This window comes from Capsella rubella, unplaced genomic scaffold, assembly GCF_000375325.1.
Source record: "Capsella rubella cultivar Monte Gargano unplaced genomic scaffold, Caprub1_0 scaffold_5, whole genome shotgun sequence".
Lineage (NCBI taxonomy): Eukaryota > Viridiplantae > Streptophyta > Magnoliopsida > Brassicales > Brassicaceae > Capsella > Capsella rubella.
In genome coordinates this window covers 1,293,291-1,317,686 of record NW_006238919.1, presented here as the reverse complement: position 1 = coordinate 1,317,686, position 24,396 = coordinate 1,293,291, and the positions used below count along the sequence as shown (strand labels likewise).

The 24,396-nt window shown below is 37.2% G+C and overlaps 3 protein-coding genes and 1 long non-coding RNA gene across 4 annotated transcripts; 3 read left to right on the top strand and 1 right to left on the bottom strand.

Moving 5' to 3' along the window:
* Window positions 1–307: 307 nt before the first annotated feature.
* On the bottom strand, window positions 308–2,866 carry LOC17887413. Its single transcript, XM_006291623.2, has 2 exons — window positions 2,742–2,866; window positions 308–1,341 (listed from the first exon to the last, which is right to left on the bottom strand). The coding sequence occupies exon 2, from the start codon at window positions 1,310–1,312 to the stop codon at window positions 515–517; it is 798 nt and encodes a 265-aa protein (XP_006291685.1). The 5' UTR covers window positions 1,313–1,341; window positions 2,742–2,866; the 3' UTR covers window positions 308–514.
* A 5,123-nt stretch (window positions 2,867–7,989) lies between these two features.
* Window positions 7,990–13,250, top strand: LOC111830437. Its single transcript, XM_023782273.1, has 4 exons — window positions 7,990–9,567; window positions 9,693–10,652; window positions 10,752–12,337; window positions 12,557–13,250. Exons 1-4 carry the CDS (start codon window positions 7,990–7,992, stop codon window positions 13,248–13,250), a joined length of 4,818 nt encoding a protein of 1,605 aa, XP_023638041.1.
* Window positions 13,251–14,719: 1,469 nt separating this feature from the next.
* LOC111830397 lies at window positions 14,720–17,875 on the top strand. The gene is made up of 7 exons (XM_023782062.1): window positions 14,720–14,806; window positions 14,927–14,992; window positions 15,259–15,309; window positions 15,396–15,417; window positions 15,534–15,598; window positions 17,540–17,690; window positions 17,764–17,875. Exons 2-7 carry the CDS (start codon window positions 14,946–14,948, stop codon window positions 17,782–17,784), a joined length of 357 nt encoding a protein of 118 aa, XP_023637830.1. The 5' UTR covers window positions 14,720–14,806; window positions 14,927–14,945; the 3' UTR covers window positions 17,785–17,875.
* A 59-nt stretch (window positions 17,876–17,934) lies between these two features.
* Window positions 17,935–23,017, top strand: LOC111830398. Its single transcript, XR_002833766.1, has 12 exons — window positions 17,935–18,028; window positions 18,113–18,182; window positions 18,286–18,770; window positions 18,856–18,891; window positions 18,986–19,046; window positions 19,157–19,221; window positions 19,479–19,512; window positions 19,598–19,634; window positions 19,725–19,761; window positions 19,846–19,915; window positions 20,018–20,090; window positions 20,410–23,017. It is a non-coding gene; the product is annotated as an uncharacterized LOC111830398 (long non-coding RNA).
* Window positions 23,018–24,396: the final 1,379 nt, after the last annotated feature.

Below are 24,396 nucleotides of genomic sequence, written 5' to 3'. Positions count from 1 at the left end.
CCTCTGCTTCTCTTCTTCTTTTGCTTTCTCGTTCAATTCTCTTCCGTGGTGCATCATCATCTCCTGTGTACTCACTTCTTCTTTTTCTTCCTCTCTTTGAAGAGGACGAAGCAATCTTGCCCTTTATGAACAAACACATGATATGTCTCTGCTTCTTCTCCTATTGTAATCTTCGTGTCTTGAATCCTCTTTCTTCTCTTATGTTTTCCTATTTATATAAAGCACGTTCTCCTGCTTACGTTAGAAATAGAAATTTCTAGTTTTTAATACTTTTTTATAAAAATAAAAAATAAAGAAAATATCCCAATTTTGTTTTTGTTTTTTCTTGGTTTTCTTGAAACCAATGCCATTAAAAATCTCAGTGTAAGAGAGAGTGGACAAGATCGAGACTAAAATTTGAAAAACTGTTTTGCAATGAGAACAAGACAAGCACACACCTAAGGTCTTCTCTGTTTTGTCCAACTAAGCATAGAAACAAGAAACAACTTTTTAAGAAAACTTCTCTCTCACTGAATCATGTATATAACTCTGAGTCGACCCAAGCATCCTTTTTAAGACCAGCTCTTGAAGAATTCTTCTCCAGATCTTTGTTAACATTAGTAAGATCCAAACTCGGGACAATGTGCTTCAGCAGAGCTCCGACAAATCTTATCACGGAAGGACCAAACTCGGGCCATGAGATCACTAATGTTCCTTTCATGTTCTTTAGCTGACACCGGCTCAAAAGTGAAGCACTCAGACCGTCGATTACACTCCCTGATGGGAAGTAATCCAGATTCACCAAGTGACTTGTTGCTTTCTTCTCAGCTGATGTTTCAAGTTTAGCTGCCAATGTTTCGTCTGGTGAAAGTTTACCTCTGAAGTTACGGCTCTGAATGGAATCCAAGATTATAACCCGTTCGGGGATGATGTCTTGGCCAATGAGCAATCTCGAGACCAGGTTAGACCGTTCAGGAGATACAGGAAGCTGAACAGAGACGAGGATGATCGAGTTTTTATCATTGGTGTCACTTAAGGAATATATGTTGCAGGATTTGTCTTCCAAAGAAGGTTCTGTGGTGTTTCCAGAAAAAGGGACCTCAGGCATGATGAGACTTCCAAGGAGAGTCTTTGAAGGTAAATTGTGGAAAATATAGAGGGAAGGTGAAGAAATGGCTATGATGAGTAGAGATGGTCGGAGGGGAAGCTCAGGTTTTGGGTTTGAGAATATGATGAAAGGGGATGGAAGGGTTTCGGGTGGCGGAACAAAATTGTTCAGATCTTCTTGGAAGAATCTTGAAGGTGGAGGATTCTGGGTAAGTACATCTTCCATTTCTTACCTTCTATCTAACTCTCACAAACCTGTACCAAGATACATATCAAACATGCAATTAGCTAGCACGAGGCAAACACAACTGAAGAACGATGCACACAATTAGATAACCATAAAAAATAGATAACGACGACACCTAAACCGAATTAGTGTGATGCACACAAAAAGCTTTTTGATTCTGATCAGATGGAATGTCAACAACTCAGCTGTATTCCATTATCACAAATCCAACAGAAAAGCAACAAAATACAACAGTCGTAGGATCAAAAATTGTATATTCCAATAAGAGATTGCAAACTCTCGTGAATAGTGGATGCAAAAACTTAATGAAACGCAGACTTCTGTTGGTTCATGGACATATAAGAACATGGACTCACCTTAAATTTACAAGCAATGTAGCAAAAGATAACAAATATCTTATCTTAATAGCTCTAGGAGCTCATAAAGAAATCAACTTTCACAACAAATAATCTTTCGACCTCTAATTTCACTTTTCATAACCGCATCTAAAGAAAACCATGGAAACCATAATTTCTAAAAAAAATCTTCTTAAGCGTGCTGCAATGACCAAAATCCAGTTTCTAATTATCCCATTCCCATTCAATCCGCTCGATGGAATGGGATACATAAGATAACTCATCTACATTGTGTGTATAAACTACCTACAAGAGTTGACAAATCATTAAATCACAGATCTTCATAAAATGAAGTTCTTAAATAACCATGAGAATCAGATAAACAACAATGACACTTAAACTGAATCAGATGATGAAAATACACACAGTTCTTTGGTTCTGATCAAATCGAATAACTAACAATTCAGTTGTATCATCAATTATCAAATATAACAGTCTCAGGATCAAATATCTGATATTCTAAATAAGAGAGATCACACACTCCTGTGAGTGAGATTAGAAAAGACACCAAAACAGGACTAGTTGCTGCCAAAACTAAATCAAACGCAGACTTGTTTTGGTTCGTGGACATGTACGAACATGAACTCATCTTATATTTCCACAATCAAAGCAACCAAAAGCTAGCAATCAATCCTATCACAGATCTTATTCAAAGAACTAACTCAAGAGACTGCCAAAACAATACTTGGTTCAGATCTTTTGTTAAATTATTGATTTTTTTTTTTCCTTCTCTAGTTCCAATCCAATCAATGAAAACTGCGGAAACCCCCAAATCTAACTAGATGAAGATAAAAAAATCGATTCTTTTCTAAATATCCAAAACCACAAGATTCAAACTCAAATCCGTAAGAACAGAGTAAAAATCTATAAGTTATACATTCCAAGAGCAGACTATATAGAGTATATCATCAATCGAAGCAATATGAATACGAATCGCAGAGAGAGACGACACAGGAAGAAACAAAGCAATAAAATTTAGGGTAAAGGGTAGAGAAGGAAGTGAAAAAACGTACCTTTTGTGCAGTAGAATTGATCGATGATGAACAAAGAAGAAAAGAGAACTTAGCAAATGGTTCAGTCTTCTCGGGCAAGACAGCGAGAAACAAAGCTAAAACCCCAAACCAATCTCAAAGGCGTATCGCTATTGTGCGCCTAAGTAAATGCTGAATTTAGTTTTTTTTTTTTGTTTTTTCCTTTATTGATGAGATTATTCTTTCTTTTCATTTTTTGGCAAATATTTTGTGTTGGATTTTATAAATTCTGTTTAAAATTAGTTGTTGTTTTTAATATTAATAAGTTTTTTTTTTTTTGAGCAATTTAGTGGCAAATATTTTGTGTTGGAATTTATAAATTCCGTTTTAAATTAGTTATTGTTTTTAATATTAATAAGTTTTTTTTTTTGAGAAATATAGGAAAAAGGAAATAGAAACAAAAAGGAAAGAATAGGAAATAGGAAAAAGGAGAATTCTAAAGAAAAAAAAAAAAGGAAATATGAAAGATGAATCTAACGGTTCAAATTTGCCAAAAAAGAAAAAAGGAAAAGTGCACATTGACTTACCGACTTTGTCGTTTTAATCACAGCCGTTGAAATCTTACATAAGATCAAATCGAGACCGTCAATAGCTTTCCGACCTTATCTATAAATAATGACCTCCTCCTCAATCACTCGCTCTCAGTCTTTTTACACTTGTATATCAAGGCAACTTCTTCTTCTTCTTCTTCTTCTTCTTCTTCTTCTTCTTCTTGTGGATTCTGATTTTTCACCTTCTAGGGTTTCGCCACAAGACTCTGTTTTTATTTATTTATAATACTTTGTATTGACAAGCGTTACAGATGGGAGCCACACTTGCTAAAGCCATTGTTTGGGATTTTTGTTAACCTTCTTAAAGAAGACGACCAAGTTAGTAATGGTGATTTAGATTCTCTTGAGTCCGTTCTTATGTCCTTTGATCTAAATTGATATTTTGAAACAAAATTGAATCTTAATGTAATATTTTTTGGCCCTGATTTTATCATGGCTAGTCACAGGCTACTTGGAAGAAGGTGATCAGTCGTGAAGAATGCGAGAGGAAACTAAATGCTGTGATCAAGCTTAGGAACGAAAAATATGCAACACTCTGGTGATGAATTTCCCTTGTGACTGAAGGATATGAACACTCTGGCTGAGAAGTTCCAAAAGGAGTCTGGTACCAAACGTATCCTTTTTGTGATTCTGGTGTGTGTGTTTGTGCCCTCTGTAATAAAATCTTTCTTCTGGTTTATCATCTTTCTAGGTTTGTCTGATTTTCATTTACTTGTCTTTTTTGTTTTATTGGTTTAGATTTCTGGAGGAGGATCTGTGAAAGTTAGAACCGAGAAAGCCAACACCTTTACACTCAAGACTTAAGAAAGATTCAAGCTTTTGGTTTAACTTAAAGGAATTTCTCTCAACTCTCTGTTTCTCTCGTTTGTATGGGATAAGCTTAGAGAAAATATAAAGAACACACAGCAAATTATCCAGTTCACGACCCGGAATGGTGTCGCTACGTCTGGCCGAGACTCTCCTCGGAAATCCACTAAGACTTTGCTCAAATCTAGAGCCTTTAGGGTTCTTACAACTTCTCTCTCTCAATACAAACTTGAACTCACCACCCCTTACAAGTTTCTCACAGTTCTCATTATAAAGACAAAGAGAACCTTACCCGACAACTTGGTCGCCAATTCTTCTTGTTGTCGGATCTCTCTCTCCGCCAGACACGGCCTGATTCGTACGAATTGCAGGCAGCCTTCTTCACGCTTCTGTTTGCTCCCCAATTCATGCTTGTACGATTTTGGTTCAGGTGGTGACGCCATGAGAGAGAACGAGAGAGACTGAGAAGAAGAAAGCATCGACATTAGACCAAAAAGTGAACCCTCTGTTATACACAGAACTTCTTATCCCTTTCTTTCTTTCTTCCTTGCTTGTGAACCCTCTGAACCAGCTGGAGTCTCTTAATAACTTGGTGAATTTTAAACAAAACCCACAAAACTCCTCCTTGGTTCAAATTCACTTGACTTTGTCCTCTTAGTGTTACTTGATTTCCAATCTCGGATCTGTGGTCTCTCATTCGCTGGAGACCCTGAGAAGCTTCAGAGCATCTTGAAGCTTACTCACTGGTACTATCTTGGTGAAGATATCTGCTGGATTCCAAGTTGTTGAAATCTTGACAACTTGAATCTCCCCATCTGCAATCTTCTCCCTTATGAAGTGATATCTCACATCTATATGCTTTGTCCTCTCATGGTGAACTGAGTTCTTGGACAAAGCTATGGCACTTTGTGAGTCACACATAATCTCAACTGCTTCTTGATTGAAACCCATCTCTGCAGCTAAACCCTTCAGCCATAAAGCTTCTTTTACTGCTTCTGTTAGGGCCATGTATTCTGCTTCTGTTGTTGACAGAGCCACCACTCTCTGTAAACATGACTTCCAGCTTATTGTATTCCCACCAGCTGTAAATACATAGCCTGTGATAGACCTTCTCTTGTCCAAATCAGTTGCATAGTCAGAATCGCAGTAACCTTTGATCTCAAACTTTTCTTCCCTCTTAAACGTTAGACACATATCTTGTGTCCCCTTCATGTACCTCATGACCCATTTCACAGCCTGCCAATGTTCTTTTGAAGGTCTGCTCATGAACCTGCTTACAACCCCCACAGGATATGCCAAATCCGGCCTTGATCCTATCATAGAGTACATAATGCTTCCAATAGCATTAGGATAGGGAACTGAGCTCATGTACTCTTCTTCTCTTCTGAGAATTTGTTCTGAAGCAGCTCTTAATCTGAAATGAGCACCCAGTGGTGTCTGTGTGGCCTTCGATTGATCCATTCCAAAAGTCCTTAAGACTTGTTCAACATATTCACTTTGAGACAACTCCAAAATTCCTTGATCTCTGTCTCTCTTGATCTGCATTCCCAGGATTTTCCTTGCTGGTCCTAAGTCCTTCATTTCAAACTCTTGGTTGAGTAGTTCTTTCAGCTTCAATTGATACATTTTGCCTTCTCTGCACTGTATCTTCAGGTAGTGTTCTTCCTTTTTACTGATTTATCCTTCTAAGTGAAAAAAATCTATGTCTTTCTTTGATGCAGATTGTCGAGGCCCCGGGATTACTGTGTGGTAGGTTTCGAAGAGAAAAAGAAAAAAAATAGTGAGAGTGCTGATGAACTTTCAGGTAAACCTCACATTTATACACCTTTTTGCCTATCACTTATATTATTTGATATTGGCTAATGTTGGTCCTCTGTTGCTTGTGTTTCCCAGATGTTCTTGCTGTGTACACACATTAAGAATGAGAGAGATGATCCAAAAATAATTTCCTACACGAGTTTGTTCTTAAACATTGTCCTTTTTTAATTTTGTATTCAACCTCTTCTTTTTATGTCTCTTAGGTGTTATGCTACTATGCTGGACATGTGGTTTTTGTTCCTCTTTTCCGTTTGTATTCTCAGCTATCTATATGTTTTTATTACATGGATTTTGAGTTTGGACTGTGCCATCAGGGAGTTTTATTTGGTCTTTTAATTGGATATTTCAGGTTTTAAGCCCAGTCTTGTCTTCCTAGTGAGGCTAATTAGCCTCTTCTCTTTAACTAGTCGAGGTTCTATAGAAGAAAAGCATTGGTTAGTAACTGGTCCCTTTCCCTTTTGTCTCTGTTTCTCTCTTGCTTAATCTATATTCTTATTGTTTGATACTACTCATATGCTTGTGGAAATGGATTGTTTTTTTTTTATATGTGAATTGCTTCTCTTCTTTATGGGTAGGATAACTTTTCTCTACCATTTTCTATGTTACCTCCTTGGTGGTTTCTTCTCTTTTCCTTGGAGATATGCTCAGTTTGTCATCTTCCTTTCTCTGTTTGACTGTTCTGATTTCATGATCTGAATTTTTCTATGATGTAACTGCTAATCACGTATGTTTGGGATGGTGTTTTCTCTTTCTGACGTATAGGAATTTGGATGATGTAACTAGAAGTTCTGTTTGTACCTCTTTTTTGTCTAGAATATTCTTAATTCAAAGCTTCCATAATTGGTTGATTCAGGTTTCATGAGCTTATAATTCATGGGGTTTGTTTATTTTTTGTTGTTATTGTTGTTGTTAGTTGTTACGCCTCTTGCTATTTGTGAATTACTTCAAGAGAAGTAAGCTTTTGAGTTCCTCACTGGTTGCCTCAAGGAGTGATCTCATATGTACGTTTCCTTTTTCTTATTATCTCTCCTCTGTATGTCTTATTGTATTATTTTCCAGGAAAATGCTGGAAGATGATCATAACTTCCTTTTAAATGGGATTGTACATTTTTAAGGTAGAGCATCTCTGCTTGCCATGTTGTTATTCAGAACATTATTTTGAAGTGTTTTTTCGCTCCCTGAGTTTTGGACTATGACAGTGTGGAGTTTCACATGATTGGAACTTGCATGTCATTGGAAGTTTCCCGTCAACAGTAATGTTCCTCATCTGTCTAGTGCAAATTGCATTTCTACTTATGCTTGTTTTTTTTTGTTTAAGTCTTTAACACAGGTATTTCATGTCACTACTTGGTCTCTTCCTTGTTTGTCCATTTTGGTGTGCTACATCTACTTGGTCTCTTACTGCTTGTGATGGTAGCTTCTTTATTTATGAATTAGTTTCCTTTATTATTATAGGTATGTTGAGGATGTGAAGAAGCCAGACTCCCTTTTTTATTTAATTTTTGGCATCGATGATTGCAGTATTTTTTTTTATTTTTGTAATAGATGTGGTGTTTATGCCTTTTTATGTTTTGGTTAACATTATATTCTATGGAGATGTGATAAGCATTTCCTTCCCCTTGTCTACTTGTGCTTGTCTGATTTTGCAGTATTCAATCTTTTCTATTGTTGATGCTAATTGCTTCTGTTTGAGATGAAGTCATAATCGATGTTTGATACTCTCAGTGTAGGGGTGGCTTTTCTATGTTTCAAGCTTTTTAGTAGTTGTTTCCATCTCTGGTAGATTCATGTTTTACGAGGTTTACTATTCTTTGGCTTGTGATTATTGTGTCTCTGTTGGTTTGTGAATTACTTTCTCTAGTTGATAACAGTAACCTAGCCTGTGTCTAAACTCAGAGATTCAAATTTGTATATCGAAACAATTATTGCAGTGGAGATGCCTAGCGTATTCTTTTGTAGTTCCCTAATGGTTTTTATTGCAGGGGCCAAGAGTACAGAAGAAAGTGGCCTTGTATGACAGTGACAGACAAAGATTTTGAATTTGTTTGACGTAGATGAAACACATGATACGCATTATTGTGAAACAAAAATTTCATGAAGAAAACCACCTCCTCCTTATTAGGATTAGTGTATTGGTACATAGGCTCGATCTTGATTTCTTGACAATCATTTCTTCAATAGGAGTGTACGTGAAAGACTATGACTTTGAGAGTAGTTTAAGCATGAGTGGTTTTGGGGCTCGCCGCCTGTCTCCCATGGCGGAGGAAGCTGGTCTTGGGTCTCCACCGACGGGAAACCCTCCCGTGATGGATCCTGCTGCAATTTCAGTTCAAAAGTCGTATGCTACGATTGTTGGGAAACCGGCTCTCTCAAAATTCAACGTTGAAGTTAGTGTGGTTGATGGTAAAGCCATGGTGATTGTCCCTGATGAAGTGTTAAAAGATTCAGTGCCTCTTTGGGAGGATTTCTTGGTGGGTAGGTTCCCTAATGCTGCTCCGCATGTTGGCCGGATTCATGTCATCGTGAACAAAATTTGGAACCTAGGCGATCGATCTATAAAGATAGATGTGTATAGTATGAATGAAAAGATGGTGAAGTTCAGAATCCGAAATGCTGCCGTGCGAAACCATGTGTTACGTAGGGGCATGTGGAACATATGTGATCAGCCGATGATTGTGTCGAAATGGACTCCGGTTGCGGAGGACGCTCAACCAGAGATCAAGTCTATGCCAATGTGGGTCATTCTAAAGAACGTCCCACCTTCCATGTTTTCATGGCCGGGTCTTAGTTTCCTCGCCAGTCCGGTGGGTGAGCCTAAAAGATTGCACCAAGAGACGGAATTAGTTACATGTTTTGATGAGGCAAAAGTATTTGTTGAGGTGGATCTTGCGAAGGAATTACCTAAATCTTACATCTTCAAGATTAAAGGGGAGGAGACAAGTGTTCAATATGAATATCCATGGCTCCCTCCATGTTGTGGTCTCTGTAACAAATGGGGCCATTTTGATGACGGATGCCTTGCAGCAGCGGGTAAGTCAAGAACGAGCCCAAACAAGCGAGTAATATCTCACCATGAACCTGGTGCAAACGCGAGTACAGACCTCTCTGTTTCTTTGGTTGCTCCAGTATTTGAGTCTGTAGGTGTTCCTGACAAGGTCACATCGCCTCCTGCTACGCCTTCTGTTGAGGTGCCTGCAGAGCAAGTTAGCACAGAACCTGTTCAGCAATTGGTCCCCGTTGTAACAGTTTCTGAGGTAGGAAACATCGTCACAGAACAGGAGGAGGGGGAGTTTATTCCTCTCTCGCCTATTTCTACTATACAAGCGTTCGGGTCTAAGGATGAAGAGTGGTCTAAGGTTACCCATTCTGGAGGTGGGGGCAGAGCTGCATCACACACTCAGGATGGCGTTGTTCCTCTAACAATTATTTCGCCAACACGTTTTGATGCTTTTAGAGAAGATACAATGGAGGAGGAATTACTTGTCGAGACCGTCCCTGCTGGAAATCTGAAATCTACAAATAGAGATCACAAAGATGAAAATGTTACATTGCGCCCAGTCCTACCTAGAGATTCTAAGAATGCTCATAAGTATTTGCAGGCTTCCTCCTCACAAGTGAAAGCTTCTGCCACAGTTCAACCTACTATCAGAAAAAAGTCTACTAAAAAGAAACATTAATGTCGGGGTTCTTCTGGAACATCCGTGGTTTTAATAAAGAAAGTAAGCAGTTAGTCGTTCGGGATTGGTTATGTTCAAAGTCTGGTTTGGAGTTCGGTTGTTTATTGGAAACAAAAGTAAAAGATAGCAAAGCGTCTAACATTGTTCAAAAGGTTTTTTCGACTTGGAATATGGTCTCTAACTACGAGTTTAGCAGATTGGGACGGATCTGGGTGGTATGGAGTGGGAAAGTTAAGTTGCAGGTCCTGCATAAGAGTAGTCAGCTAATCACTTGTCTCATTCAACTGCCAAATTTGGATGAGGACTTTGTATGTTCTTTCATTTATGCCTCTAACCTGGAAGTAGAAAGGAAGGATTTGTGGCAAGATATTAAACAACAACAGAACTCTCTAGCTTTTCAGAGTAAGCCATGGATTTTATTTGGTGATTTCAATGAGACTTTGGACCCAAATGAGCATTCTCGGGTCGCCATCTCCCCTCAGTTAACCTCAGGCATGCGTGATTTCCAAGACTTAGTTCGGTATTGCTCCTTTGCCGACCTAAGAACCCATGGCCCTCTTTTTACTTGGTCTAATAAGCAAGACGGCGGGTTGATCTGCAAAAAGCTGGACCGGGCGCTCCATAACCCTGGCTGGCTTCAGACCTTTCCTCAGTCCTACTGTACTATGGAAGCCGGAGGCTGTTCTGATCACCTCCGGGGTACTATCTCTCTCACTTCTGGTTTCTCTCGTTCTCGAGGACCGTTCAAATTCACCAATGCTATAGCTTCTCAGCCCGAGTTCATACCGCGAATGAAGAGCTATTGGCAAGCTTCCTCTCCTCTGTTTCAATCTACCTCCACTCTTTTTCGATTTTCGAAGAAGCTAAAGTTATTAAAACCTATTCTCCGTGAGCTTGGCCGAAATAAACTCTCAGATATCTCTCGCCGTGCAGCAGCTGCCTATGATGATCTCTGTTTGTTACAACTCCGCACTCTCTCGTCTCCCAATCCTCAAGACCTCAGGGAAGAAACAAAAGCATATGAAAGGTGGGAAAAAGTTGCAGGCTTAGAAGAGAAATTCCTGAAGCAGAGGTCTAAACTGCACTGGATTAAGGTTGGAGACAGGAATAATAAGTTCTTTCATAATGGAGTCAAAGAGAGACAAGCTCTAAACTCGATTCATGAGGTGCAAAATCCAGCGGGGGTAACTCTCACAAACTCAAATGACATCAAGGCTGAGGCTGTACGCTTCTTTACGGATCTTCTCACTACCGCCCCATCTGACTTCTCAGGCGCCTCTGTAGAGTATATAGGAGCTTTGATCCCTTTCCGCTGTTCTGACCATGATCAAACCCGGCTCACTGCTGAGGTCACCGAGGCAGAAATAAAGAAGGTCATTTTTTCTATGCCGACGAATAAGGCTCCTGGTCCAGACGGGTACACTACGGAGTTTTTCAAGGAAGCTTGGGATATAGTCGGGCGTGAGCTCATACTTTCCGTCAAATCTTTTTTCACTTATGGCTTCCTTCCAAAAGGTCTCAACACTACCATTCTGGCTCTGATCCCAAAGACAGTCGACGTAAGAGCAATGAAAGACTATCGGCCAATCTCTTGCTGTAACGTCTTGTACAAAGCCATCTCCAAGATTATCGCTAATCGCCTTAAGAGAATTCTTCCTGATATCATTGCTCCAAACCAGTCAGCTTTTATCCATGATAGACTGCTAATGGAGAATTTACTTCTTGCCACTGAATTAGTTAAAGATTACCACAAAGAAGGCATCTCTCCTCGGTGTGCGATGAAACTTGATATCTCCAAGGCTTTTGACACGGTACAATGGTCTTTTATTCTGAATATATTTCGGGCTCTGCATTTTCCAGAACAGTTCATTCATTGGATCAACCTTTGTATTTCTACTGCTTCTTTTTCTGTCCAAGTAAATGGGGAATTATCCGGGTTCTTCCAAAGTACTCGTGGATTACGTCAGGGCTGTTCACTCTCGCCTTACCTGTTTGTCATGAGTATGAATGTTTTGTCTCATATGCTGGATAAAGCGGCGGCCGATAATAGATTTGGCTACCACCCAAAGTGTAAGAATCTGAAGCTAACTCACTTGTGTTTTGCTGATGATATAATGGTGGTCTCGGATGGCACTTTACGGTCCATGGATCATATCTTGGGGGTCTTCAAAGAGTTTGCCGAAATCTCCGGGTTACGTATCAGTTTGGAGAAATCTACTTTGTTTTTGGCAGGTGTCGCGGGTACAGTTCGGGCTAACATTCTAAGTCGCTTTCCTTTTGAATTGGGTACTCTACCGGTTCGATACTTGGGTCTTCCACTGCTTACTAAGCGTCTGTCATTGTCTGACTGTCTCCCTCTTTTGGAAAAAATCAGATCGCGCATCAGTTCTTGGAAAAACCGTTTTCTATCTTATGCTGGAAGGCTGCAACTCCTAAGCTCCGTTATTTTCAGTTTGACGAATTTCTGGATTTCTGCTTTCCGTCTACCGAGTGCTTGCATCAAAGAAATTGAAGCTATATGCTCCGCTTTTCTTTGGTCTGGTCCGGAATTAAGCTCCACAAAGGCAAAGGTGGCATGGCGTGATGTGTGTCGTCCCAAAGAGGAGGGCGGATTAGGCCTGAAGTCTCTTGCTGAGGCAAACAAAGTAAGCTGTTTTAAACTCATTTGGCGTCTGTTCTCAGCAAATTCGCTATGGGTTGATTGGGTTAAGAGCGAGTTGCTTCGGAATGAAATTTTTTGGTCAGCTACAAACACTACAACTTTGGGTTCTTGGATGTGGAGGAAACTCCTTAAATATCGATCTCAGGCTAAGGAGTTTTGCCGTAAGAACGTGGGCAATGGCCTTACTACCTCCTTCTGGTTTGACAATTGGTGCCCCCTTGGTATCCTTCACGACTTGCTAGGTGATAGAGGTTTCATAGACCTTGGGATCCCCCGTACTGCTACTATTGTTGATGCTCTTAGACACCGTCGCCGCCATCACCGTGGTGAGTTGTTAAACCAGATTGAAGCTGAGTTGGATAAGTTTCGCAATGGTTTAGGCAATGCTCGTGATGTACCCCTATGGCGAGGTATAAGTAACAAGTTCAGGCCACAGTTCTCTGCGAAAGACACTTGGCTTCAGATACGCAACAATGGTGTAACGCTTCAATGGGCTAAAGGGATCTGGTTTTCCTACTCCACCCCTAAGTTCTCATTTATTTCTTGGCTGGCTACTCTCAACCGCCTTACAACAGGGGATCGAATGGGCGCTTGGAACTCAGGGATATCAACAGGTTGTGCGTTTTGCAATGACCCGTGGGAAACCCGTGACCATCTATTCTTCTCTTGTCCCTACTCATCACAAGTATGGCACGATCTCACATCTCGCCTACTGCAAGCACAATACACTCCGCTATTCTGGGATGTCGTCTCTCTCATCTCGGGGACCCAACTCCCTCCAACTGTTCGCTATATCATAAGGTATGTTTTCCAGTCTACAATTCACTCGCTTTGGCGGGAAAGAAACAACAGACGTCACGGAGAACGACCTCAGCCTACAGACCAGCTCATTCTACTCATTGATCGACATATTCGCAACCGGTGCAGCTCACTCAAAGGAGACGTCTTCAGCTCTTGGTTGGCCTCTAGATACTAAACGCTCTGTTTTTTATATTTTTCCTAATTCCTAGGCTTTGAGCAAATTTTTCAATCTTACGTTGCATATATTGTAAGAACAAGGTCTCTTTTTTGGTTGAATCTAATTTTACATTCATTCAAAAAAAAAAAAAAAAAAAACTCATGAAAAAATGTAACCTAACAAACTCATGAAACATTGAAAACAGACACTAAATTTGTAACTCGAAAAAACATTCAAAGTCTCAAACACTTGTACCAAAGCTGAAACTCAAACACTTAAAAGTCTGAAACTTAAACTAAAACTCCAAGTCAAACTTAAACTCAAACTAAAACCTATAAAAATGGACTGTGCTGACTCCATATGTAACTAACAGAGCTATTCGTGTCCAATATAATGTCCACTATTCTAGTACATAGCTCTACGGATGGATATGAGATACATAGTACTACCCACTATTCGTTTTTATGTATGTTTTATTAGACTAGTTTCTTCTTCTTCTTCTTCTTCTTCTTCTTCTTCTTCTTCTTCTTCTTCTTCTTCTTCTTCTTCTTCTTCTTCTTCTTCTTCTTCTTCTTCTTCTTCTTCTTAACCTTATATGATCATTCATAAATCATAATTCAACGTTGAGAATAATAAAATCGGATTTGAACTAAATGGATTGTTTAAGAGAAAAATACATATTAATAATATTTGTGAAATCTATACGTTGGAGAATTAGGAAGAACATGAAACTATGTTTTTTTTTAACCAAAAAAAAAGAGAGCAATAGTTTTTTTTTTAACCAAAAAAAAAGAGAGCAAAGAATCGAACATTGCAAAAATAAGATTTTTAAAGATGAAAAAAATAATTTGTTTTGTTTTATTTTGATTAAAAAATAATTAATAATTGTTATCTCAAAGTAGCCATATAATAATACTTTTGGTCAACAAGTATATATATATATATTTACTAGAAAAATGGAATAGTAGTGGTACGCTACATATATTTTGCGTTTAAGGAATTTGGACGGATGGTGAAGCAAAAACCAATTTGAAATTATTTTTGTTGGGCGGCCACTATAACAAAAATGGAAATAACAAAGAAGCTAAATAGGAAAAAAGGAAAATCAGAAAAATGAAATATAGTAAAAAGGAAAATTAGAAAAAGGAAATATCGATTTTTTGTCACGTTTTAAGAAAAACAAAAAGGAAATATAGGAAAAAAGAAATATAGGAAAAAAGGAAAATTAGAAAAAGGAAATAGTTAGATGTTTTAACAAAAACAAAAAGGAAATATAGGAAAAAAGGAAAATTAGAAAAAGGAAATAGTTAGAGGTTTTAAAAACAAAAAGGAAAAACTGAGAGCTTAGTAAAAAAAGAAAAGGAAAGTTATAATCAGGACCGTTAAAAATCACACAAGATCAAATAGAGACCGTCAGATACCTTATATCTATAAATAACACGCTCTTGTGTAAACTTCTTCATCTTCATCTTTTAGTTTTAATTTGTTCCGTCACTAACACCTCCTCTGTACGAGTCGAGTCATGGTTATGGTGGGTGGGTTTGGTGTTCGTCTCTCTCAATTGCATTGCAACGGTTCATGCTAATCTCTAAGCTCTGTTACTCTTCTTCTTCTTCTTCTTCTTAACGCATCTCTGATTGTTTATTTTGTTTTCTCGTTTCATATGTAACTAAGTAAGTTTCTTCGTCTTGCAGGTCTTTTGGAAGCGATTCTATGATTCGACCGTCGCTACCGCTTCTGAATTTTTCACTCCTCCTACGGTTTGATTTTTAACTTGTCGTGGATTGTGGTGGATGATGATGATGATGATGATGATGATTCTATTATGATCCATCACTGATTTGCTTTTTTTTCTTCTTCTTCTTTTTGGAACATTGGACTCTCGTTTTCCTCTGCTTCACTTTGGGTTTTAAATTGCATTGTTGGTTTGTTTCCTAATCAAAATTACATGTTGTTATTCTTACTTGGCGTTTTTGTTTTGGGGATTTATATTTTGTTATTATTGTTCAGGTCTGATTTTTTCTAGGCACTGGGATTGCTCTCTTGGATCTTATCTACTCATCCACCATATGTTCAGGTTGGTTTCTTCTCTAATGAGTTTCTGAGATTTGCTATTGTTGGTTAGATATAATATGTTCTCATGTTCTCATGTTCTTAGGTCAGGTGGTATGCGCTACATCTTCAGGTAGTGTTCTTCTTCTTCTCTAATGCTTTTCCGAGATTTGTTATTGTTGGTCAGGTATGACTTGTTCTCATGTGTCGTAAACGATTTTTTCTTCGTACACCTTTCATGTCTCTTAGGTTAAGGTCGTAAGCTTAAGTCTGAGTTTCTCTGATGGGCAAGGCTGGTCATGTGGTGTATTCATGTTTGCGTTCCTCTTTCCCTTTCTTATATGATAGCTATATAATTGCCTCATTAACTAGAATTTTCAGTTTTGGCTTCATGAGTTTTGGACTGTGTAGTGACAGTATTTGTTCTTCCTCTTAACACTTCTTTTTCTTCTTCTTCATTTTTTTTTGCTTCGATTCTTACATTTCTTTCTTTGTCATGCAGGTGATTTGGAAGTAATTATGAAGCTATGTCTTCAAGGGTTCTGTTTTCTTCCTCCTAACACTTCTTTTTCCTCTTCTTTCTTTTTTTGCTTTGATACTTACATTTCTTTCTTTGTCTTTCTGGTATTTTGGAAGCAATTATGAAGTTATGTCTTCAAGGGTTCTGTTTACTTCCTCCTAACACTTCTTTTTCCTCTTCTTTCTTTTTTTGCTTTGATACTTACATTTCTTTCTTTGTCTTGCAGGTGATTTGGAAGCAATTATGAAGCTATATATGTCTTCAGGGGTTTTGTTTTCTTTCTCTTAACACTTCTCTTTCCTCTTCTTTTCTTTTTTGCTTTGATACTTATATCTCTTTCTTTGTTGTCTTGCAGGTGATTTGGAAGTAATTATGAATCTATCTCTACAAGGGTTTTGTTTTCTTCCTCTTAACACTTCTTCTAATTATATTACATGTTGTTATTCTTACTTGTGGTTTTTGTTTTGGTGATTTAGATTTTGCAGATTGTTCTAGGCATTGGGATTGCTTTATTGGATCTTATCTACTCGTATACCATATGTTCAGGTTAGCTTCTTCTCTAATGAGTTTATGATATTTGCTATTGTTGGTCAGGTATGATTTGTTTTCATGTGTCTGAAACGATTTTTTCTTCTTACATCTTTCAAGTCTCTTAGGTTAAGGTGGTAAGCTTAAGTCTGAGTTTCTCTGATGCGCAAGGCTGGTCATGTGGTGTATTAATGTTTGCGTTTCACTTGCCCTTTCGTATATGATAGCTATATAATTGCCTCATTAACTAGAATTTTCAGTTTTGGCTTCATGAGTTTTGGACTGTGTAGTGAGGGTCTTTTTAACATGTTTTTGGTCTTTTTGTTTGGACGTTTCAGGTTTCAAATACTGTCACTGTTTTCAGGGGTTTCGTTCTTCCTCTTAACACTTCTTTTTCTTCTTCTTCTTTGTTTTTGCTACGATTCTTACATTTCTTTCTTTGTTTTGCAGGTTTTTTGGAAGCAACTATGAAGCTATGTCAAGGGTTTTGTTTTCTTCCTCCTAACACTTTCTTTTCCTCTTCTTTCTTTTTTTGCTTTGGTACTTACATTTCTTTCTTTGTCTTGCAGGTTTTTTGGAAGCAATTAGGAAGCTATTTCTTCAAGGGTTTTGTTTTCTTCCTCTTAACACTTCTTTTTTCTTTTCTTTTCTTTTTTTTTTGCTTTGATACTTATATCTCTTTCTCTGTCCTGTAGGTGAGTTGGAAGTAATTATGAATCTATCTCTACAAGGGTTTTGTTTTCTTCCTCTTAACACTTCTTCTAATTATATTACATGTTGTTATTCTTACTTTTCGTTTTTGTTGTGGTGATTTAGATTTTGCAGATCGTTGTAGGCACTGGGATTGATGTGTTGGATCTTATCTACTCGTATACCATATTTTCAGGTTGGCTTCTTCTCTATTGACCTTCTGAGATTTGCTATTGTTGGTCAGGTATGATTTGTTCTCATGTGTCTTAAACGAATTTTTTCTTCTTACACCTTTCAAGTCTCTTAGGTCAAGGTGGTACGCTTAAGTGTGAGGTCCTTTGGTGCACAAGGCTGGTCATGTGGTGTATTCATGTTTGCGTTCCTCTTTCCCTTTCTTATATGATAGCTATATAATTGCCTCATTAACTAGAATTTTCAGTTTTGCCTTTATGAGTTTTGGACTGCGCATTGAAGGTCTTTTTAACATGTTTTTGGTCTTTTTGTTTTGAAATTTCAGGTTTCAAATACTATCACAGTCTTCAGGGGTTTTGTTCTTCCTCTTAACACTTCTTTACTTCTTTTTTGGTTTTTTTTTTGCTTCGATTCTTACATTTGTTTCTTTGTCTTGCAGGTTTTTTGGAAGCAATTATGAAGTTATGTCTTCAAGGGTTTTGTTTTCTTCCTCCTAACACTTCTTTCTTTTTTGGCTTTGATACTTACATTTCTTTCTTTGTCTTGCAGGTGATTTGGAAGCAATTATGAAGCTATATATGTCTTCAGGGGTTTTGTTTTCTTCCTCTTAACACTTCTCTTTCCTCTTCTTTTCTTTTTTGCTTTGATACTTATATCTGTTTCTTTGTCTTGCAGGTGATTTGGAAGTAATTATAAAACTATCTCTACAAGGGTATTGTTTTCTTCCCCTTTTTTTTTTTTTGCTTTGATACTTATATCTCTTTCTCTGTCTTGTAGGTGAGTTGGAATTAATTATGAAGCTATGTCTACAAGGGTTTAGTTTTCTACCTCTTAGCACTTCTTCTAATTTTATTACATGTTGTTATTCTTACTTTTCGTTTTTGTTTTGGTGATTTAGATTTTGCAGATCGTTTTAGGCACTGGGATTGATGTGTTGGATCTTATCTACTCGTATACCATATTTTCAGGTTGGCTTCTTCTCTATTGACTTTCTGAGATTTGCTATTGTTGGTCAGGTATGATTTGTTCTCATGTGTCTTAAACGAATTTTTTCTTCTTACACCTTTCAAGTCTCTTAGGTTAAGGTGGTAAGCTTAAGTGTGAGGTCCTTTGGTGCACAAGGCTGGTCACGTGGTGTATTCATGTTTGCGTTCCTCTTTCCCTTTCTTATATGATAGCTATATAATGGCCTCATTAACTAGAATTTTCAGTTTTGCCTTTATGAGTTTTGGACTGCGCATTGAAGGTCTTTTTAACATGTTTTTGGTCTTTTTGTTTTGAAATTTCAGGTTTCAAATACTATCACAGTCTTCAGGGGTTTTGTTCTTCCTCTTAACACTTCTTTTTCTTCTTTTTTTTTTTTTTTTTTTGCTTCGATTCTTACATTTGTTTCTTTGTCTTGCAGGTTTTTTGGAAGCAATTATGAAGTTATGTCTTCAAGGGTTTTGTTTTCTTCCTCCTAACACTTCTTTCTTTTTTTGCTTTGATACTTACATTTCTTTCTTTGTCTTGCAGGTGATTTGGAAGCAATTATGAAGCTATATATGTCTTCAGGGGTTTTGTTTTCTTCCTCTTAACACTTCTCTTTCCTCTTCTTTTCTTTTTTGCTTTGATACTTATATCTCTTTCTTTGTCATGTAGGTGATTTGGAAGTAATTATGAAACTATCTCTACAAGGTTTTTGTTTTCTTCCTCTTAACACTTCTTCTAATTATATTACATGTTGTTATTCTTACTTGTGGTTTTTGTTTTGGTGATTTAATTTTTGCAGATTGTCCTAGGCATTGGGATTGCTTTATTGGATCTTATCTACTCGTATACCATATGTTCAGGTTAGCTTCTTCTCTAATGAATTTCTGAGATTTGCTATTGTTGGTCAGGTATGATTTGTTCTCATGTGTCTTAAACGATTTTTTCTTCTTACAACTTTCAATTCTCTTAGGTTAAGGTGGTAAGCTTAAGTCTGAGTTTCTCTGATGCGCAAGGCTGGACATGTGGTTTATTCAGGTTTGGGTTCCTCTTGCCCTTTCTTATATGATAGCTATATAATTGCCTCATTAACTAGAATTGTCAGTTTTGGCTTCATGAGTTTTGGACTGTGTAGTGAGGGTCTTTTTTACATGTTTTTGGTCTTTTTGTTTGGACTATTCAGGTTTCAAATACGGTCACTGTTTTCAGGGGTTTTGTTCTTCCTCTTAACACTTCTTTTTCTTCTTCTTCTTTGTTTTTGCTTCGATTCTTACATTTCTTTCTTTGTCTTGCAGGTTTTTTGGAAGCAATTATGAAGCTATGTCAAGGGTTTTGTTTTCTTCCTCCTAACACTTCCTTTTCCTCTTCTTTCTTTTTTTGCTTTGATACTTACATTTCTTTCTTTGTCTTGCAGGTTTTTTGGAAGCAATTAGGAAGCTATTTCTTCAAGGGTTTTGTTTTCTTCCTCTTAACACTTCTTTTTTCTTTTCTTTTCTTTTTTTTTTTGCTTTGATACTTATATCTCTTTCTCTGTCTTGTAGGTGATTTGGAAGTAATTATGAATCTATCTCTACAAGGGTTTTGTTTTCTTCCTCTTAACACTTCTTCTAATTATATTACATGTTGTTATTCTTACTTGTGGTTTTTGTTTTGGTGATTTAGGTTTTGCAGATTGTCCTAGGCATTGGGATTGCTTTATTGGATCTTATCTACTCGTATACCATATGTTCAGGTTAGCTTCTTCTCTAATGAGTTTCTGAGATTTGCTATTGTTGGTCAGGTATGATTTGTTTTCATGTGTCTGAAACGATTTTTTCTTCTTACATCTTTCAAGTCTCTTAGGTTAAGGTGGTAAGCTTAAGTCTGAGTTTCTCTGATGCGCAAGGCTGGACTTGTGGTTTATTCAGGTTTGGGTTCCTCTTTCCCTTTGGTTATCAGCTAGATCTCATTTTTTACATTAATTGGATTTTAAGCTTTAGTATGTTTAAAGATGGGGAGGAGGCGAGCGCTCTTTACCTCTTTGGTGGTTTCGTCTTTTCCCTTGTTTTGGTTGGTAAACTATGTGGAGATTTGATCAGTGTTCCTCCCCCTTATCTATTTCTTCTCATTTTGATTTTATAATATATGGTTTAAATGCTAATCCCTTCTGGTTAGGATTGTGGTCTCTCTTTCTACATGTTTTCCTTCTGAATGTTTTTTTTTGTTTTGGTGATTTTTTTGGTTTAGATCTTAGAAACTAAAGGCAATGTGGGAGGGAAGGATGGCTTGAGTACAATTTCGTAATTGTGGTTACTTCGCATCTATTCACCTTTTTTTGGCTATTGTTGGTTGGGTATGATCTGTTTTGTGTGTCTTATTGTGTGTTTCAGATTTTCTACTTCAAGCACTTCTCTCTGTTTCTGTGTTGTCTACACATGTGATCTTAAACTCCCTTCCAAACGAGTTTGTTCTTATACTTTGTCCTTTGTAAGCATATATATCTATATATGTGTTTTTGTATTGGATGTCTTTATGTCTGTTAGGTTTGCTAAGTCTGCGCTCTCTGATGCATAAGGTCATGTGGTCTTTTCAGGTTTTTTGTTCCTCTTTCCCTTGGCTATCTTTATCTTTGTTTCCATAGATCTTCTATTGAATGTTTCAGGTTACCAGTAATGTCTGCTGATTTTCCTAATGATGTTGGCATTTATGTTTTAATGCCTAAGAGTCTACGGTCTTGTCTTTTGTTATAGGTCATGGTCACTAACCGGTCAAAAGAGAAAAACGTGAGGTTAGTGTTTTCTTTCCCCTTTATCTCTGTTGGTCTTATACCTATAAAGAAGGGGAGTTTTTCACATTTAAAAACTGTCACAAGCATATTAGAGTATGATCAAACTGGTATCTTTCCCCAATACCTCTGTTGGTGTTTCTCTCATGCTACATCCATTCCTAGTATTGATCTTTACTCATATGCTTGTGACGATGACTTGTCTTTTTTTCTTTACTCATGTTATTGGATGTTCCAGGTTCATATATAGTAAAATGTTTGTCTTCCTAGTGAAGCTAACTGGCCTCTTTTCTTTACTAGTTTCCTGAGTAAAAGCATCGGTTACTAACTGATCCCTTTCCCTTTTTCTCTGTTTCTCTCTTGCTGAATCTATATTACTATTGTTTGATCCTACTCATATGCTTGTGAAAATGGATTGGTTTTTATGTGACGTGCTTCTCTTCTTTAAGGGTAGAATAAATTTTCATCTACCATTTTCTATGTTACCTCCTTGGTGGTTTCTTCTCTTTTTCTTCTTCCTTTCTCTTTTTGACTGTCTTTCAGATTTCATGATCTGCATTTTCTATGGTTTAAATGCTAATCACTTCTGTTTGGGATGGTGTTTTCCTTTGTAGGAATTTGGATGATGCAAGTAGAAGTTCTGTTTGGAACTTTTTTTGCCTAGTGATTCTTAGATTTTAGCTCCCATATTTGGTTGATTCAGGTGTCATGAGCTTCTTTTTCATGGGGTTTGTTTTCTTGTTTTTTGTTGTTGTTGTGTGGTTTCTAGTTGTTACCCCTTTCTATTTGTGAATTACTTCAAGAGAAGTAAGCTTTTGAGTTCCTCACTGGTTACTTGAAGGAGTGATCTCATAGGTATGTTTCCTTTTTCTTGTTATCTCTCCTCTGTATGTCTTATTGTATTATTTTCCAGGAAAATGCTGGAAGATGATCATAACTTCCTTTTAAATGGGATTGTACATTTTTAAGGTAGAGCATCTCTGCTTGCCATATTGTTATTCAGAACATTATTTTGAAGTGTTTTTTCGCTCCCTGAGTTTTGGACTATGACAGTGTGGAGTTTCACATGATTGGAACTTGCATGTCATTGGAAGTTTCCTCATCCACTAAGTGCAATTCGCATTTCTGCTTATGTCTGGTTTTTTCGTTAAGTCTTTAACATAGGTCTTTCATGTTACTACTTGGTCTCTTCCTTGTTTGTCCATTTTGGTGTGCTACATCTACTTGGTCTCTTTATGGTAGCTTCTCTATTTCTGAATGTTATAGGTATATTTCGATGGCAGTATTATTATTATTATTATTTTTAATTCATGTGGTGTTTTATGCCTTTTTGTGTTTTGGTTATTCATTATAATTGATGGAGATGAGATCAGCTTTTCCTTCCCATTATCTGCTTGTGCCTGTCTGACTTTGCAGTATGCAATCTTTTATATAGTTGATGCTAATTGCTTCTGTTTGAGATGAAGTCATTAACGTTGCATAGGAGTTTGATGTTGCAAAGTGGAAGTTCTATTTCGGCCTGATGGCCGACACTTCCTTGTATCTGTACATCATGAGTTATTTCGATATATAGACATTTAAACCCCTTGAGTTTAGAGACTGAGTCGGTTACTGTAATCAACTAGAGTAGACACAGTCAAAGCATAAACAAAGAAGAAATGGTGGGAACCCATCAATTAGTGTGGAGATGGGAAGCTCCAACTTCATTCTCTGAAAGCTTGAAACTCAATTTTTGTGCTTTTTATGAAATCTACACCAACTATTGCAAACAGTGGCCTTGAACCTCCACGACCTAGCAAAAAAAATGATAGCTCCAAAGAAAACACATTAGCTGATATAAGAACAGAAAAGAGATCAAAGGCGTCCTTCAAGATAAGCTGAGAACAGAACATGAAAAGTAAGAAGAAGATCAAAGGCGTCCTTCAACATAAACTGAGAACAGAATGGAGAAAGATGATAGTAAGAAGATGTACCACCGAAGAAACGATCTGCATCATACATTTAATATTTTCAGACTTAAAGCGTATCACCTAAGAAACTTATATAAGAAAAAGTCATTAAATACAAAAACTAGTTAAAAAGGACAAAGTTTAAGAACAAACTCATCTACCTAGGAAATAATTTTTGGATCATCTCTCATCTAAATAAAACCGCATGTCAAGCCTTATATAGTTTGTTTTGACTAAAAAGGCGTTAAAAACATGGAAACTATGATTTAACTTTTATTTTCTTGATCAAAAAATCATTTTACACATTAGCCATATATATGTAGTCTTTTGATTCATTTTAATTAATTTATAAGTAATTGTTTATTAACATATAGTTATTGCATGCTGACTATGTGCAATTGTTCATGCATGTATGTAATTTGTGGTAATTGATAGAAACTTATTTAGATTAGATATTAATCCTAAATCTATTAGGTGTGACACAGTCATACAGAAACAAAAACAAAAAATACATACATGGTTCTCAGCGGATCGCTCCGACGGCGTTGTCTCTCTTGGGAACTTGGTTCTCCCTCTTTTAAATTATCATTCTATCTCTCTTGTTTATCCTCCTTAGTGCAGGTCTCCCCCTCCCTAAGGTTTGGCGTCTCTCTCTCTCAGGTTGTATACTCCCCTCTTTCGCTCTCTCTTTTTTTCTCCCTTCTTTTTCTTTCTCGGGCCTACGTGCTTTGGTTTTTGGTCTTTTGGCCTTGTAAAGTGGGGCTTGTATGCCTTTGTGGACCTTTATGGTTGTGTATGTTTTCTGGGCCTGCGTGCTAGTGGTCCTTGGGTCTGTAAGGTGTTTGCTTTTTAATGAAAAGGTTAAAAAAAAAACAAAAACAAAAACAAAAAATATTTATGTAGGAACGTAAAGAGAGAATGAGCTGAACGTCACCTACCTAATAAAATGGAACGTCACTAGGGCTAGACCATGATATATAGATTTTTAGCGATTGAAACGAATTAATCGAATCAGTACATTATATTATTATGTATGACGGTCTCGATTTTAGGACTGCTACTACTACTGATACTGTTGTCAAACAGTAATGCTGCGCTTGCGTCTTTGCCAAGTTACCAACCAACTTTACCAATCTCTTTGTCCAGTCAAGCCACTTGCAGCTCAGCGTCCTCTCGGCTGGCCTTTCCCCTTCACTGTCACTCTCGAAGAAGCTCCCACGAATCTCTTCGACATTTGAAGACTGAAGCATCAGATCTTACTTCTCCTGTAAGTAAGCTGATGTGAATGGTATGGTCTCTTTCCATGAATGGTAGTGGTATTTGTGGCCCAAAAACCTAAAATGATGCTATCTATGTAAATGTCCATTTTATTTTTGAGCATTTTAGAGTATACATATAAAGAGAAATTCCACAATAAGTTTCTTTTAAATACCACAAAAGTTTTTACAATTACACAAACAAAAAAAAATTGATTTTCAAGGATTTAACTTCTTTTTTTTG